The 17,023-nt window shown below is 46.2% G+C and overlaps 1 protein-coding gene across 1 annotated transcript in view; it reads left to right on the top strand.

Moving 5' to 3' along the window:
• Window positions 1-7,142: 7,142 nt before the first annotated feature.
• Window positions 7,143-17,023, top strand: part of N4BP1 (NEDD4 binding protein 1) — a 62,906-nt gene continuing 53,025 nt past the window's right edge. The window contains exon 1 of the mRNA XM_056136204.1: window positions 7,143-7,372. Coding sequence (XP_055992179.1) covers window positions 7,175-7,372 — 198 coding nt within the window. The 5' untranslated portion in view covers window positions 7,143-7,174. The remainder of the gene's footprint in view (window positions 7,373-17,023) is intronic.

Raw genomic sequence — 17,023 nt, 5'->3', positions numbered from 1 at the left:
ATTTCAGAATCTCTTTATGCTTCTGTTCCTTCGTCTTTAAATAGGACTGATGGTAATAGCAATCACTGTTAGATTGTTAGGAGGTCAAGCAATTTTTTTCTGCTTCTCCTGCACTCAGAATTGCAAAATGGAAACAAAACAAAACAAATGTCAGAGATCAAAATGTCATCTTTAGGATCAGGCATGTGGCTTCGTGGTAGAGCACATATCTTGCATGTGTGAGGTCCAGGGATTGATCCAAAGCCAGGCTGGGAGGCGCACACACATGCACGAGAATATGAGTGTACTCTCTCTCTCTCTCTCTCTCTCTCTCTTTCTCTCTCTGACCCCCAACCCCCCATCCCCCATGTCATCTTTTTTTTTTTTCTGGGAGGGGCACTATGTATGGCGGTCCTCAAGGCTTACTCCTAGCTCTATGCTCAGGGATCACTTCTGGTAGAGTTCAGGGGGCGAAATGGGGTACTGGATTTAGAACCAGGGTCAACCTCATGCAAGACAAGTGCCCTACCCACTGTACTATCTCATCTCTCTTGGCCCTAACCATCATTATTTCTGACCAAGTGAGACTAGAGGGTGCTGCTGGGGTGAAAACTTCCAGGCAGCAGATAATACCAGGTCCCTGCTGGGGACAGGGCAGTCTAACCCTGTGCTGACCCTTCCCAGAAAGTAACTATTGGGTCAGAATTTTCCTCCTACCTGAGGAAATGTTCCCTTACATTCTTGGTGAGCCAGCGCGGGAGTAGACCAGTCTCCTTGCCAGGAAAACTTGAGAAGAAGAAATGAGTGATTCCCTTCTCACCATCTCAAGGGGCTGTTTCAGGGAGTGAGAAAAAAAAGGTGCAATGTCTGGAATGCCGCCTCTGTAAGAGGCCTGGCCCCTGGGGTCAGCTGTGCTGGGACTGTAGGCAAGCCTAGTCAACTAAGGAAGTTGTGGTTCAGAAATTGCACGGAGCAAGGGAATTTCTTAAAAGGGGATTTCTCTCGGTTCTCCTTGTACTCTACACTCAGGAAACCTTGAGAGTTCCCTAAAAGGAAATGCTGACCAGATATGAACAAACCAATCTCCAAAACAGAAAAAAAAAATTTTTTTTTCAGAGATGAACATTTGTGGTTTTTTTTTGTTTGTTTGTTTTTAATTTTTATTAGTGAAACACCATGAGGGTTGTAGACTTACAATTTTTTTTGCTTGGGTTTCAGTTATACAATGATCGAGTACCCATCCCTCCACCAGTGCCCATTCTCCACCACCACTGATCCCAGTATCCCTCCTATCCCCCCCCCCCCCATCCCACCCTGCCTCTGTGGCAGGGCATTACCTTTTGTCCTCTCTCTCCTTTGGGATGCTGTGGTTTTCACTGAATGCCAATCATGTTCGTCTATTGTCTACTTTTAGCATGCATCTTCCATCCTGGGAGGATACTCCCAATACCCTTTATTTGGTGCTCCCTTCTCTATCTGAGCTGCCTTTTCCCCTAGCATGTGTGGCTGGCCTCCAAGCCATGGAGTAAACCTCCTGGTACTTATCTCTCAGCTATTCTTGGGTGTTGGTCTCCTATTTTGTTACTTTATGTTCTCCAGATGAGTGCAATCTTTCTGTGTCTGTCCCTCTCTTCCCTACTCATTTCGCTTAGCATGATACTTTCCATGTAGTACCACTCATATGTAAATGTCATGACTTCATCTTTTCTAACATCTACATAGTACTCCATTGTGTAGATGTACCAAAGTTTCTTTAACTAGTCATCTGTTCTTGGGCACTCATGTTTTTTCCAGATTCTGGCTATTCTAAAGAGTGCTGCAATGAACAAACAAGTGCAGATGTCACTTCTACTATACTATTTTTCCTCTCTGGGATATATTCCCAAGAGGTATTGCTGTGTCAAATAGGAGCTCTATTTCTAATTTTTTGAGAATCATCCATACTGTTTTCCAAAAGGGCTGAACCAAGGTTCTCACCACATCCGCGCCAACACCGTTGCTTTTGTTCTTTTGGATGTGGACCAGTCTCTGTGGTGTGAGATGATATCTCATTGTTGTTTTGATCTGCATCTCCCTGATGATTAGTGATGTAGAACATTTTCTCATGTTCCTTTTAGCCATTCAGATTTCTTCTTTGAGAAAGTTCCTGTTCATTTCATTGCCCCATTTTTTGATGGGGTTGGATGTTTTCTTCTTGTGGAGTTCAACCAGTAATTTGTATATCCTTGATATCAACCCCTTGTTGAATGGGTATTGGGCGAATATCCTTTCCCATTCTGTAGACTGTCTTTGTATTTTGGTTACTGTTTCTTTTGAGGTGCAGAAACTTTTTAGTTTAAAATAGTCCCATTTATCTATTTCTGTTTTCTCTTTCTCAGCCAGTGGCATGACATCTTTGAAGATACCGTTAGCTTCAATGTCATGGAGGGTTTTGCCAACTTTGTCTTCAATGTACCTTATGGATTGCGGTCTGATGTTGAGGTCTTTAATCCATTTTGATCTTACTTTTGTACATGGTGTTAGGCAGAGATCTGAGCCCATTTTTTTTTTTTTTGCATGTAGCTGTCCAGTTTTGCCAGCACCATTTGTTAAAGAGGCTTTCCTTGCTTCACTTGACATTTCTTGCTCCCTTATCAAAGATTAGATGATCATATGTTTGGGGGGAGATGTCAGTATATTCAACCCTGTTCATTGGTCTGCAGCTCTGCCTTTGTTCCAGTACCATGGCAACAGCGTTTTTTAAAGTGTTGTTTGTGAAAACTGCCCATGCTCCCTTCCTGTTTTTGCTTTGATGTTGTTTCGACTGTGTGATGGTTGGGCTGTGCACATGTCTGGCTGTGGCACTCACCAGGGGTCACATATCAGGTTTGGTCACAGTCCTCCCGTTGTTCATCAATCTGCTTGAGCGGGCCCAGTAACGTCTCCATTGGAGACTTTTTGTTGTTACTGTGTTTGGCATATCAGTACGTCACAGGTAGCTTGCCAGGCTCTGCCGTGCGGGCAAGATACTCTCGGTAGCTTGCCGGGCTCTCCGAGAGGGGCGGAGGAATCAAACTTGGGTCGGCCATGTTGGCCGCGTGCAAGGCAAATGCCCTACCCGCTGTGCTATCGCTCTGGCCCTATCAGGTTGTGGTGCTAAAAAATTTGAACCTGGTGCTCGCCAGTGTTTTTTCTCCTTTAGCATGTTTGCCAGGGACTGCACTCTCAGCTGAAGCACACAGGTTTGTTGTGGTGGTGCTTGGTGTGGATTGTGGCAGTGCTCACACACGCACATGCTCACGAGGGGTCACACTTTCCTGGCTGTGGAGCTTGCACTTCTGTTTTGTTGAGGTGCTCAGTGGAGATCGCACCCATTTTTGTGATGCTTTTTATTTTTTATTTTTTGCTTTTTGGGTCACACACAGCGATACTCAGGGGCAACTCCTGGCTTTGCACTCAGGAATTACTCCTGGTGGTGCTTGGGAATGCTGGGGATTGAACCTGGGTCAGCCGCATGCAAGGCAAATGCCCTATATGCTGTGCTATTGCTCCGACTCCTATTTTTATTTTTTTATTAAATCACCTTGAGATACACAGTTACAAAGTTGTCCATGGTTGGGTTTCAGTAATACAATGTTCCATCACCCATTCCTACATCAGTGTACATTTCCCACCACCAATATCCCCAATTTCCCTCCTTCCACCTCTCTCTCTCTCTCTCTCTCTCTCTCTCTCTCTCTCTCTCTCATCATTAAGGTTTGTGATACAGGCATTGTAAGGTTATCATATATATCCATTTCCCTACTTTCAGCCCTCAGTTTTTATCCAGAATGATCATTTCCAACTGTCATTGTCAGAGAGATGCTTTCACAGACGTGGCTGTAGCACGGCTGAGAATGTCCGTGTCACCAGGGATCAGGACCAAAGACAGAAAACCCAAGGCATACAGGGCATTGGGGATTTGAACTTGTCATAATGCCTTGGCAAGGCATGCACCTTAAGTTCTAGTTTCTTCAACTCTGGCTGCAATTCACATGGGGTGGTGTTAACTGAATATTATGGGGGTTGCAAAAAGTGTTTTAAATTTATGATTTATTATTAGTCAATATTTGATTTCTGTACCTACTTTATATACCAGAGTAACATAAAAATCTTTTGGGATATGGTGCTGGAGCAATAGCACAGCAGGTAGAGTGCTTGCTTTGTGTGCAGCCCACCCAGGTTAGATCCCCAGCACTCTATAGGGTCCCCTGAGCCCTGCCAGGAGTGATCCCTGATCACAGAGCCAGGAATAAGACCTGATCACTACCAGGTATGATCCAAAACCAAACACCTCTCCACTTCCAAAGAATGCCCACCTGAAACCCCTCCCCCCCAAAAAAAATATATATCTTAGGATAAAAAAGGTTCTGAGTAGAAAAAAAGTTTAAGAAGGCCTGCTCTACGCCATAGTACTTTTCCTTTGGTAGGCAGGATAGGTTTTTGAGGGGAAAGGAGAAGGAATCATTGCATACATTAAAAAAATTTTTTCTGGGCCGGAGTGATAGTACAGAGGGTAGGCATTTACCTTGCGCGCAGCCAACCTGAGCTCCATCCCCGGCATCCCATACAGTCCCTTAAGCACCCCCAGGAGTAAAGGAGTAATTTCTGAGTGCAGAGCCAGGAGTAACCCCTAAGCATCACTGAGTGGCTGAGTGTGACCCAAAAAAGCAAAAAAAAAAAAATCTGATTTGTTTTGGAGCCACACGCAGCAGTGCTCAGGGCTTCCTCCTGGCTCTGTGTTCAAGGATGACTTCTGCTGAGGCTTAAGGGATTAAATGGGATGTTGAGGATCAAATCTGGGTCAGCTGCATGCATGGCAAGCGCCCTTTCCGGCTGTATCATCACTCCAGCCCCCAATGTATACTTTTCAAAGCACAACTCACCACCCTTTACAATTAAGCAATTAAGAATCATTAATCAGGAAGTCACTGGGAGCAAGCTGGAACCATCCTAGGGAAGTCCTGTCCAGTCACTAACAAAGAACATCCATTTCAGTGACCGCAAGACAGGAAATAATGTGCTTTTCGACTCCAGCTCCAGGTGCACGCTATTAGCAAGACAGAGCTCACCTACCCCAAGTCATCTACCTGATAAAGGAAGGTGGATGGTTTGTGGACACCACGGAAAAGCCCAGGGGTGCAGGAAGTTGTTGGTTTGTGAGTTTAGTGGTTCTCTTCCCTGTGCTGAGTCATCTCCTGGTGGGGCACCAGGGGACCACACCTGCCTGTGTCTTTCAGACACACGGAAAACCCCAGCAGCTGGGATCCCTGGCTGGTTTTAACCTTGGGTAATCCCTCTTTACTGAGACTATTGGCCCTTGACATTTCCAACTGCAAGATCTTTATGTCTCTTTGGTCTCCTCAAGGGAAAAGCTAAATACATGAAGGGAATTTCTGACTCCACAAATTCAATATGGTTGCATAATCCTACACAAAGCTTTTCTGCCAAAGTGGAGTGGGAGGTATGGTTAATTTAGCAATAATAATAGCTTACGTGTAGTGATCACCTACTGTGTCAGGTATTATGTTCTTTTTGCAGTAACGGGTAGTACAACATATGATAAATGAGAAATTCAGAGAGGTTAATATTCCCGAGGTTCCTTTCTAGCTACAACATTTAGCCTAAAGTAAAGGAAACCAACACTTATTTGGCACAATATTTTCATGAAGTCAGAATGTCACCCTGAAAATGCCCTTAGAGACAAATAAGTGCAATGATGTTACAGATGGTTTTATAGATAGAGAAATTGAACTGGAGAGGTGTTAGGATGTATCTGTGCCCGTCCCATGGAAGATTCTGAATCCACCTCCTTTGCTTGGGCCACAACGGGGCTGTGCTCAGACATGACTCCTGGTGGCAGTGTGGAGATTTTTAACCAGGATGAGGGCTAAGCTAGCCAAACATAAAGCAAGTACTTCCTGTGTGTGTGTGTGTGTGTGTGTGTGTGTGTGTGTGTGTGTGTGTGTGTGTCCTGACTGTGCTAGGGTGGTCACTTCTGATGGGACTCACCATATGTGGTGCCAGGGATCTAACCCAGGTGCGCTGTGTGCAAGACAAGAGCCCTACTATCCGCTGTACCATCTCTCTGGCTTCCTGAACTCCACTTTTTACTTACCCTACAACAACCCAGAAACCCCTCTACCAAGTTTTTCTTTTTTTTCCCTTTTGCTTTTTGGGTCACACCCGGCGATGCACAGGGGGTTACTCCAGGTTCATGCACTCAGGTGTTATTCCTGGCGGTGCTCAGGGGACCATATGGGCTGGTACCATATGAGATGCTGGGAAACGAACCCGGGTTGGCCAGGTGCAAGGCAAAAACGCCCTACCTGCTGTGCTATCACTCCAGCCCAGTTTTTCTTCACAGTTGCTTGGCTTCTCAAACTTTCTCTTTAAGACTACTCCCTTAGGGCCTGGTTGCCCTTTTTTTTAAGTGGGTCCCACCCAGTGATGCTGGGAGTAAGCAAAGTGGGAACCCGCAGGTGCTGATGGAGGCAGAGGGAGACAGAGAGAGACGCTAGGCAGAGAATGGCCCATTTATTTATCAATTAAGGAGAAATTCGTGTAACCGAATTGATTTTAGACTTCAAGTCAAGGCAAAGCCCTGGTGAGGCACAGGATTCGGCCCCAACTCCTAGCGTTAGAGGCCTGGGAAAACCAGGAATTCTCGCCTCGGCCGGTTTAGCACAAAGCGTCTCGCCCTCACCCAAGGCGACCACACGCACACGACTGGGGAGGGGGCGGGGAAGCCCGGGCTGCCCTCAACAAACATGGCGGCGGCGCGTGACGTCACGTCCGCCCGCTCGCGGGCACTCCGTCACCCCTTTGAGGACGGCGGTCCTCCAGGCCGGCCGGAGGAGCGGCGCATGCGCGGTGGGCGGGGCCCGCCCCCCGGCGTCGGAGGCGGAGGGGCGGGGAGCGCCGGAGCCCGCAGACGCCGAGCTGCGGCGGCCGCGGCGGGATGGTCTAGCCGGGCTCGCGAGCCGGCGGCAGGGCGTGGGCGGGGGCGAGGCGGCCGCGAGGGCAGGCGCCGCCTGACGGGCTCGGGTGCCGCGGCGGCACGCTGAGGGGGCGTCGCCGCCGCGGGCGCCCCCCCTCCTCTCACACACACATACACACACACACACCACACACACACAACTCTCCCGGGGCGCCGCGGCGGGAGGCCGCGCCCGCCATGGCGGCCCGGGCGGTGCTGGACGAATTCACGGCGCCCGCCGAGAAGGCGGCGCTGCTGGAGCGGAGCCGCGGCCGCATCGAGGGCCTGTTCGGAGTGAGCCTGGCCGTGCTCGGCGCGCTGGGCGCCGAGGAGCCGCTGCCCGCGCGCATCTGGCTGCAGCTGCGCGGGGCGCAGGAGGCGGTGCACAGCGCCAAGGTGAGTGGGGCCGCGGCTGCCCGCACCGCGGCCGCTGTTGCTGCTGCTGCGACTTCCCGAAGGGCCTCCCCGCCCCCCTTTTCCTCTCTGCGCCCGCCGTGCTGGTGATGATGATGATGATGATGGTGACGGTGGTGGTGGTGGTGATGATGGGGGGGGGGCGTAGTCCTCCCTCGGCCGCTGCAGCCATGTGACCTGAGGCAGGCGCGGGCCGCTCCCCGGGCGCCTCAGTTTCCCCGCGTGTGAGGCGGGGCGAGCGAGCGCGGGGCACGGCGAGCGGCTCCTGTTGTCCTTGTCGCAGGCTCCGCGCGCGCGCGCGCCCGCCCGCCGGCCTGCCCCCCCCGCCGGCCTGCCACGAGCGACCCGCGCTCTGGAGCGTCTCGGAGCGTCGGCCGCAGCCAGCGCAGCCCGAGCATCCGAGAGAGCCAGGGCCGGTTTCCTACATTGTTTCTCCTCTCCTCCAACCCCCGGCCCCACCCCCCCAGGAAGAAGACCCCCCCCCCCCCGTAGCCCGGGGTGCACGAGTAGTCGCTTGTGTTGCCGGCGGGCCTCAGGGCCTGAGGAAGGAAGGCTTCATCCACCCTGAACAATTTCTGTGGGCTTGACTTTTTTTTTTTTTTTTTTTTTTTTTGCTGCTTTCGCGCTGCTTTTTCAGCTAACTGCTGGGGGTGGGGTGGGGGTGGTTGGAGGGGGGAGAAACTGAAACTGCAAAGACAGTGATTCACCTTCCGACTCCCGCGTTTCGAAGCAATACCTAACCCGACATCTTCTGCTCACCCGCCCTCAGCCCCAAGCCAGAAAACAATAAAGTGCATCCTCGAGCCCAAGTGCCCCTTTTTCCTCAGGTTCTCCCCGCGCCTGGGAGCCAGGGTTCCGAGCCCAGGGTCTTTGTTCTTGATACCTGCCTCCCCAAGTGATGTACCATCTCTGCCTGAGATCGTTTCCGGGTCTCCTCCTCCTCCTCTTCCTCCTCCCTCCAGAGAGCATTCTGTTCTTGCCCTTGAAGAGCCTGGTTGAAGCCGTAATTCCTAACTTGGATCATTTTAGAAAGAACGAAAGAAGAAAGCCCGCCTGCTTGCTTTTAAAACGTTTTCTAGAGGATTTAGGGTTGTGGCTTTTGTTGTTGTTTGTTTGTTTCTGGTCTACACCTGGTGATGCTCAGGGAGTTATAACTCCTGGCTCTGCGCTCAGGTATGGGATGCCAGGGATCGAAGCCGGGTCGGCACGAGTCTGGAAACGAGGTCTTCTCTGTAACTTAACTTAAAATGAGGTAAAGGTTGAATCACGTTTGCATTCCTGTTCTTAGTTTCTCAAACCATGGTGCGATTTCCACCGTCCCCATTCTCATTCCTGTGTTGTTTCTTGTTAAAGCAGTGTATCTTTCCACTACACCTTGTTTAGGAAGTTGGACAAGACTAAGGCCTACTATATCTACCAGAAATGATATGCATTTATCCCTGTTAAAACCTTTTTAGTGGTGTGTGGCCCTCCTTGGTGCAATTTGTTTTTTGTATTGGGGACACATCTGCTTCGGGATCCCTTGCAAGTCTCGAGGACCATATATGGTGCTGAAGATCCAAAGTGAAGTGGACAGAAAGCACCTTACCAGATGTACTGTAGTTCCATGCCCCCCAAAGCCCCCCTACAGTTTGTGTTAGACTAGTCCTTCCAGGAAATGTTCAAGTCTCCTACCCAAGTGAGACTTAGTTGGTCTTTTTGTCTTGAGCTCATTTAACCTAAGCCCTTCTGATTATAAATTACGAATGTAACCCTACATAAATTATTTCCCAGTCTGTACCTTAGTATCTCTCAGCTTAGGCTTTTTTAAAAAAAATTAATTATTTTTATGGTGGTGGTGGCATTGTTTGGGTGACACTCCAGTGTTCCTGCTCAGGACTTCTGACAGTGCTCAAGAATCACTACTGGTGGGCACAGGGGATCATATTGAGTGCTGGGGATTGAATCCACTTCTACCTGCCTACAGTGTTCTCACCCCCCCCCCCCCCCCCCCCAAGTCTTGAATCATTTGTCTGCTCCCAGTTTAGGTCACTCATGAAAGTCAATTCCTTTGCTCAACAACAGAAAAACCCTTTTCTTTCCAGCCAGACCCTCCCAACCTTAGTTATCTTGCTTGTTCCTGCCTCACAGATTAGCATACGCTAATTGGAAAAGGTGTGTCTTACAGTATTTTGGTAGTTTGTGTCATCTGTCATTTATCTCTTGTGATATGTGTTACTCACAACTCAATCTTCCTACATGTAAGAAATCCCTATTTTCCCCCTTCCTTGAGACTCAGAGGTTTGATTGCACACTTAAGGGAGTTTTCTTAATTCATTTTGACATTTGATTTTGTATTCAGTTAGATATGAGGAAGAGAAAATAAAAAACTTTCTTTAAAAAGTTGGGAGATGATGATACAGGGCCTAACCCAAGGCGTTTGCCTTGTTTGTAGCTGACCCCAGTTTGATCCCCTGAGCACTACTAGGCAAGACACTTCTATCCACATTTTATTTATTTATTTATTTCGGCCACACTCATGAGTGCACGGGGGTTACTCCTCACTCTGCACTCAGGAATCACTCCTGGCAGTGCTTGGGGACCTTATGAGATGCCAGAGATGAACCACTGGTCGGCCACCTGCAAGACAAGTGCCTGAGGGGCTGAAGCTATAGTATTGCTGATATTTTGTTTGTCTTGCACAAGACCAACCCTCTTCCATCCCAGGCATCCCATATGGTCTCCCATCACTGTCAGGAGTAACCCCTGAGCATCATTGGGTGTGACCCAGAAAAGAAAAAGAAAAGTGCCCTACTCACTGTACTATTGCTCCAGCATCGGCCACCTTCCCCCTTTTAAAATTGACTGGGGGGCTTCAGAGATAGCTCCAAGAGCTAGGTGCATGATCTCCCTGTTGGAGGCTCAGGTTCAGTCCTTGGCTCTGCATGGCCTCATGAGTGCTACTGGGAACAACCCTGATTCACAGTTTGTTGTTTTGGGGCCGCATCTGGCTGTGCTTAGGAATTATTTCTGGCAGTGCTCTGGGATCCTCCTTTGTTACATGCATGGCAAACACTTTGCTCACTATACTGTCTCTCCCCAGGCCCCTGGTTCTATAATTTTAAGTTGAAATATAGAGGAGAATGTTTGGCTGAAGTAAGACTTAGAGCAAAAAAATTTCAAGCAGTTTGTGGAGCATCTGATTAGAATAAGATGGCTCAAGTGTTCTGAGTCCCCACCTGATGGTTTGCTTTTTGTCCCGCTTTATAATGTTAATTCATTGCCCTTCAGCAAATACTGCTCTGTGATGGTTTTCTTGTTCAATTTCCTTTGACTTGTGAGACATGAGATGGGACTTTTAGTAGTAAAGTCAAGGGAGGTTCAAAGTCCACATCTTTAGGACTAGTGCTCCCTTTTGTTAAAGGGGAATTTGAATGTAGCAGCATCTGAGCTGGGCTTTGAAGAGCCCAGAAGACTCTGGGAGGAAACTTGTGAAAGAGACCTAGGCTCCAGAAAAAAATATGGAATGTCTATGTAGAAGAATCTGCACCCCCATGAAAAATGCCAGGACAGCACCTTGTTGAGGATGGAGTCAAGATTTTGAGAAGGGAAGAATTTGCCTGTGGTTTTTTTTTTTGGGGGGGGGGGGTCACACCCTGTGGTGCTCAGGGGTTATTCTTGCCTCTGCACTCAGAAATTACTCCTGGCTCAAACCGGGGTTGGCCTCGTGCAAGGCAAATGCCCTATCTGCTCTACTATTGCTCCAGCCCCAGGATTTGCCTGTTTACAAGCTAGATTCAACTGGAAGCAAGGGAACATTGTTTCAAGTTAAAACTGACTGTAATAGGTGATAAGATTTTCTCTGGGACTTGGTAACTTACATGGGTTAAGCCTCATAGCATGAAGGATGGTGACTGTTTTTGATCTATTTGTTGATGGGGATAGGTAGCTGACCTTTAAAGTAGACTTGTGTCAGGAAGTATACTTGGCTATCGCCTCTTAACCTCAGCGAACCCGCAGCCTAGCAGAGACAGACCTGGAGCAGAATGGTGTCATACATTCAGCAGTTGAAATTTGTGCAGAGTTATTGCCCAGACTAGCAGAGACAGACCTGGAGTAGAATGGTGTCATACATTCAGCAGTTGAAATTTGTGCAGAGTTACTGCCCAGAGTCTGGCAAACTCCCCGTGGCGTACCCATTATGCCAAATACCAGTAACAATGATGGGTCTCATTCTCCTAAAGAGCCTTGAATATAGCACTTTCTTAAAAATCTTAGGGCTAGGATGAAGGAGACATTACTGGGGCCTGCTCGAGGCAATCGACGAATAATAGGGTGGTGGTGATTCTGGTGAAAGCTTGAGGGCTGGATTTCAGAGAGTAAATGGAGATACTGTGTGCTGTCATATATTAAAACAATTTGGGGGGGGGGACACCTGACTATTCACTTAAAGATCACTCCTGGAGACCCAGGGAACCATCTGGGCTACTGGGAATCGAACTGGGTTGGCTGTGTGCAAGGCTGGCACCCTAACTGCTCTACTATATCACTCAGGCCTCCTGAGTATTTATCTTTGTTTGGAGAGTTTTTGTTTTTTAGCCCATACCCCAGCAGTGCTCAAGGGTTACTCTTGGCTCTCCAAGGATCATATGGGATATGGGAAATCGAACCTGGGTGGGCACTTGCCAGCTATGGCATCTTTCCAGCCCCTATATGCTGTTATATTTACAAAGAACTCAAAGATACAGTGCAACCGTGGTGGGAAGAACTGAGGTTGTTTATCTCAGAGCCCTGGAAAATGGTGAAAGTTAGAAATTGCAGGATATTAAAAAAGTGTAAATAATACCCAAAGTCAGTAGAAACAAGGACCAGGAGGTCTGGTTCATGGTAGGAAACTTGCTACAAAAGGAGGGGAGAAGGAGTGTATTTGGGATTGAGAAGGGACCACTGTGACAGTGATAGTTGGAAATGATCGCTCTGGACAAAAACTGAGTGCTGAAAGGAGGAAAAATGATATGCATGATAATACCATTTCAGTAACAGTACTGCAAACCACAGTGCCTAAAAAGGGGTGGGGTGGGGGAAAAGAAAGTGTCTGCCATAGAGGCAGGCTAGAGGGTGGGAGGGATAGGTGGCAGGAGGGAAACTGGGGACATTGATGGCATGAAATGTGCACTGGTGAAGTTATGGGTGTTGGAACATCGTATGACTGAAACTCAATCATGAACAACTTTGTAACTATATATCTCAGGGTGATTTAAGTTTTTAGAAAGTTAGAAATCTTACTTAGAGGAAAGTGCCACAAATTCAGAATGCCTAGTGGGACCTGGTGGTCCAGCTACAAAGGAAAGTAAGTAGTTGGTTGAGAGGAACAAGTGAATTACAGGGCCTCTTACCCTTACAACAAATTCCCACCTCACTTACTGTTAACTTATATAGTGTGGGCCCTATTTTTTTTTTCTTTTTTGGTCATACCTGTCTGTGTTCAGGAGTTACTCCTGGCTCCGCACTTGGGGACCACTCTTGGCAAGCTTAAGGGGACCATGTGGGGTGACTGGAATCGGGGCTGGGTCAGCTGCTTGCCAGGCAAGCACCCTACCTGCTATACATCTCTCTTGTCTCTGATAGCATTGATAGCATTTCATTATTCAAGATCAGCCAGGGGTGTAGATTACATAATGTGATGAACTTTTGTTTATTTTTGGATCAAACCTGGTGGTCCTCGCGGCTAACTTCGGGCTCTGCATTCAGGGATCACTCCTAGATGCTCAGGAGATCATATTAGGTGCCAGGGATTGAATTTGATTAGCCACATGCGTGGCAAATACCCTACTCAAATACCCGCTGTACTTTTGCTCTGGTCCTGAGCTCATTTTGTTTTTTGGCCATACCTGTTTAGTCTTAGGGGTTACTCTTGAGTCTTCACTCAGAAGTCACTCCTGGCAGTGCTTGGGGAACATATGCCAACCTAGGTTGGCCGCATACAATGCAACAGCCCTACCCACTATACTATCTCTTTGGCCACTGACCCTGAACAAAAGAGGAAGTAAAAATGTATTCTAAAAATGATACATGGTATGAATTATATCTTGAGTTTTGCATTAATATGTTCTATTCTCTCCCTCAACCCCATGCTGATTCTTGCAGAGAGCTTTGAAGACAGTGGAAAAGAAAGATCAAAAAACTGTTGAGCTGAAGTTAGGGCCAAGAAAGGTTAGATTGCATAAATTTGTGCATTAGAAATTCTCAAGTAGGTAATAGCTTTCCTCCTGTAGGGATTGATGAAGCCAGTCACTAACTCTAAGGTGAATTTAACTTGGCAAGGTAAAATGGGACCTAGTAAAAGGCTAGAGCGAACCAAAAATAGAAAACTTAGCTTTTGCTTTCAATGAGCTTTACTGTCCTGGAGAGGTGGTAGGTGGAGATAAAAGGGGTATGTAAGATGAATTGGGAGATGAAGAAAAGAAACAAGACCTCAGACTGTGTGCTCTTAAGTTTAGTAAAATCATAATTTGGGATTTGGAGGAATTGAGAATCATGGGTACCTCAGTGGTGAGAAATGTTCCTTTAAGGTTAGAGAAATGACAACATGAAAGAGATGAGAGTGAGGCATTAGTAGATAAAGCAAGTGCTGTGAGCCTATTAAGAGTCCATAGAAAATTGGGTGCTATAGTGTGTGAGCCAGGAATATGTCCTAGAGGGTTAACAAAGTGATTGGAAAAAACTGGCCTGGACTGCTGACTATCACTTATCAGGAACTTTTGGGATACTGAATTTGCTAGCCATGTCTGTCCATTAATTGGTATTTTGTTTCAGCCATTACCGTTTATCAGTGAGTAGCCACTGTGAGGCATACACAGCACATAATTTACCAGGAATTAGGGACCAAAGGGGTAGTGATCTTATACTTTGAAATTATGGTACACTAGGGAAATTGAACAAGTAGGTTAGCATTAGGTTCATTTTCAATTTGTGTATTTTTTTAAAGGGGAGAGGATCTTAATGAAGACTTGGTAATTATTCTTTATTCAGCTTTGAGTTTTTATGTATTTCTGTAGTAAGAAAAGAGAAAAAGAAGGATAAAGAAAATAGATTTTAAGTAGAAGTGGCCTACTGCTGCCTTGGTGTCAGAGGGTTAAAATGGACCCTGCATTGTTTCATTTCCTTTTCTATGAGAAGTTTGGTGTATACTTGGTTTCATGTGTGAATGCCTGAACAGTAGATTGCTCATGGAGGAAATAATTCATAGATGTTATTCTAGGTAATGACGTGGAGTTTTTGTTTTGCTTTTACCAGAAAGGTGAATGGTTTTTTTTTTTTTTTTTTGCACTTCCTAGAATGGTAGTTTTTAAAAATTTACTCTAGCGCTGTAACACTGTCCTCCTATTGTTCTACGATTTTGCTCGAGCGGGCACCAGTAACATCTCACAATATCGAATGCGTCATGGGTAGTTTGCCAGGCTTTGCTGTGCAGGCGAGATACTCTCAGTAGCTTGCGTGGCTCTCCGAGAGGAGCGGAGGAATTGAACCCGGGTCAGCTGCATGTAAGGCACATGCCCAACCCACTGTGCTGTCGCTCCAGCCCAAAAAATTTACTCTAGATGAGAAAATTATTTTCTTGAGAAATAGTGGTTTGTTTACTCTCTTTTCTTTGGTTGATGTTTTGGGATTATAGCAGAATGTTGAAATAAAGGATACTCAACACTGATTGTGCAAGGTGCAAGGGGCAAAGTGATTGATCATTGACTGTGGTTTCTATTTCCTTGTTATTGGCCATCTAGTATGCTTAGTGACTTTTATTAAAGCACAGGCACTTGTTCTTTATTGGCTTTTTATTTTAACTTTTTGATTTTTATTTATTTACTTTGATTTTTGGGATACGCCTGGCTCTGCAATTAGGGATCACTCCTCTTTGGGCTTGGGGGCCAATATGGGGTGCTGGGAATCGAACCCAATAGCTGCATGCAAGCAAGGCAGACACCCTACCTGCTGTGCTATCTCTCTTGTCCCTGACTTTTAAAAAAATGTATAAAATTTGCAGTCTTGTATTACTTGATTAAAATTTTAAGGGGGATTCTTTGAGTAATTTTAAAAATCAGTAGTGCCATGGAAACAACATAACAAGAAAATTTGAAGCTCCTTTCAGTACAGTGAAAGTTTTAAGTCATAGTGCTGAATATTTTAGTAATTCATATTTTCAGTTACCTTTGCTTATATTAGCTGATGAATAAGAGCTGGGTGGATGGATTCACATAAGAACTTTGTGCATGAGTACTCTGGAGTGACAGTATAGTGGGGGTAGTCTGTTTCGTTTGCTTGCAGCCAACCCAGGTTCCATCATATGATCCCGCTATTCCTGCCGAGTGATCCCTGCACAAAGTGCCAGGAATAAGCCCTTAGCACCACCAGGTATAGCCACAAAACAAAACAAAAAAGAACTCTGTTCAGAAGTTGCTTGTGATTATGGGGCTTTTTGATTGAAAACTCCCTTTGTATTAATAGTCTGGGGATATTTACTCATTCTTGAACTAACATATTTAGTAGTCTGCTTATTTTTAACCCTAGTGTTTAATAATGAAGGTAATAAAGTTACTGCTTTGTTGTAATAGGATAATGAGAAGATAAAGTGTGTATGTGTTTGTGTGTGTTTATTTTATTAATAGATTTGCCTGCAGTAATTAGACTATGCAGTATGGGAGTCAGTTATCTTAAAAGCATGGAGAAACAAAGGTTCAAAGGTGAGTTGGGTTAAGAGCTGTCCGTGTTAGACTTTGCAGTTACCTTGCCTTTCCCCTCTGTCACAAAATAACTTCTGTAGGGACCAGAGAATTGTACAGCCCATAGGGCACTTGCCCTGCAAATTTGATTGTGATAACCACCTATGATCTCATAAACACCAGAGAGTGATCTCTTAGCCCATATCCAAGAGAAAGCCCAGAGTACCACTGGTTGTGTCCCAAAACAAACAAGCCCAAAATAAAACAGCAAGAAATAAAAACAAAACAAAACACAAACTCCTGTAACCAAAAAGCTTCTAGAAACCCCCAACCAACTTTTCCTTTCCTCTTATTGGTCAGAAGTGTTATGACCAATACTAGTAGCAAAGCGAACCAGTATTCTGTTTTAACTAGTTACATTGTTGCTCTAAACACAATCTGGTTTCTGTTATTAAAGAAGCCTACTGCATGCCTCTTGGTAGACAAAAGGCAAGATTGTCACACCAGTGTTACCTACTTTAAAAATTATGTCTTGAATCTCTTCTATTTTTGATTTTGTTTTGGACCACACCCAACATGCTCAGGGACTACTCCTGACTCTGCACTCAGGAATGGTGTGTTCAGAGGACCATATGGAATTGAGTGGGCCTTGTGCAGGGTAGGCTGTCTGAATCCCTTCTGTTTTTTGTTGTTGTTTATGTAAATAGAAAACTTTTAAATGGGTGCTACTTATTTCCAGGGGTTGGGGGACAGGGCTCCCAAGCTATGCTCAGATCCTTCATTGCCAGTCCCCAGCATGCAGAATGTTCAGGAATAGGAATGTTAGAGGAAGTGAATATAGATACTAAAAAAGAATATTGAAATAAGATTGCAAATGTCCTACTGGGTAATGAAACCATAAACTCTGGGGTAGTCTTTTGTACCAGTCCTCTACCTC

The sequence above is a fragment of the Sorex fumeus genome, unplaced genomic scaffold, assembly GCF_029834395.1.
Source record: "Sorex fumeus unplaced genomic scaffold, SorFum_2.1 ptg000122l, whole genome shotgun sequence".
NCBI classification, from domain to species: domain Eukaryota; kingdom Metazoa; phylum Chordata; class Mammalia; order Eulipotyphla; family Soricidae; genus Sorex; species Sorex fumeus.
Note: the sequence above shows the minus strand (reverse complement) of the source record. Positions and strands in the feature narration are given on the sequence as shown.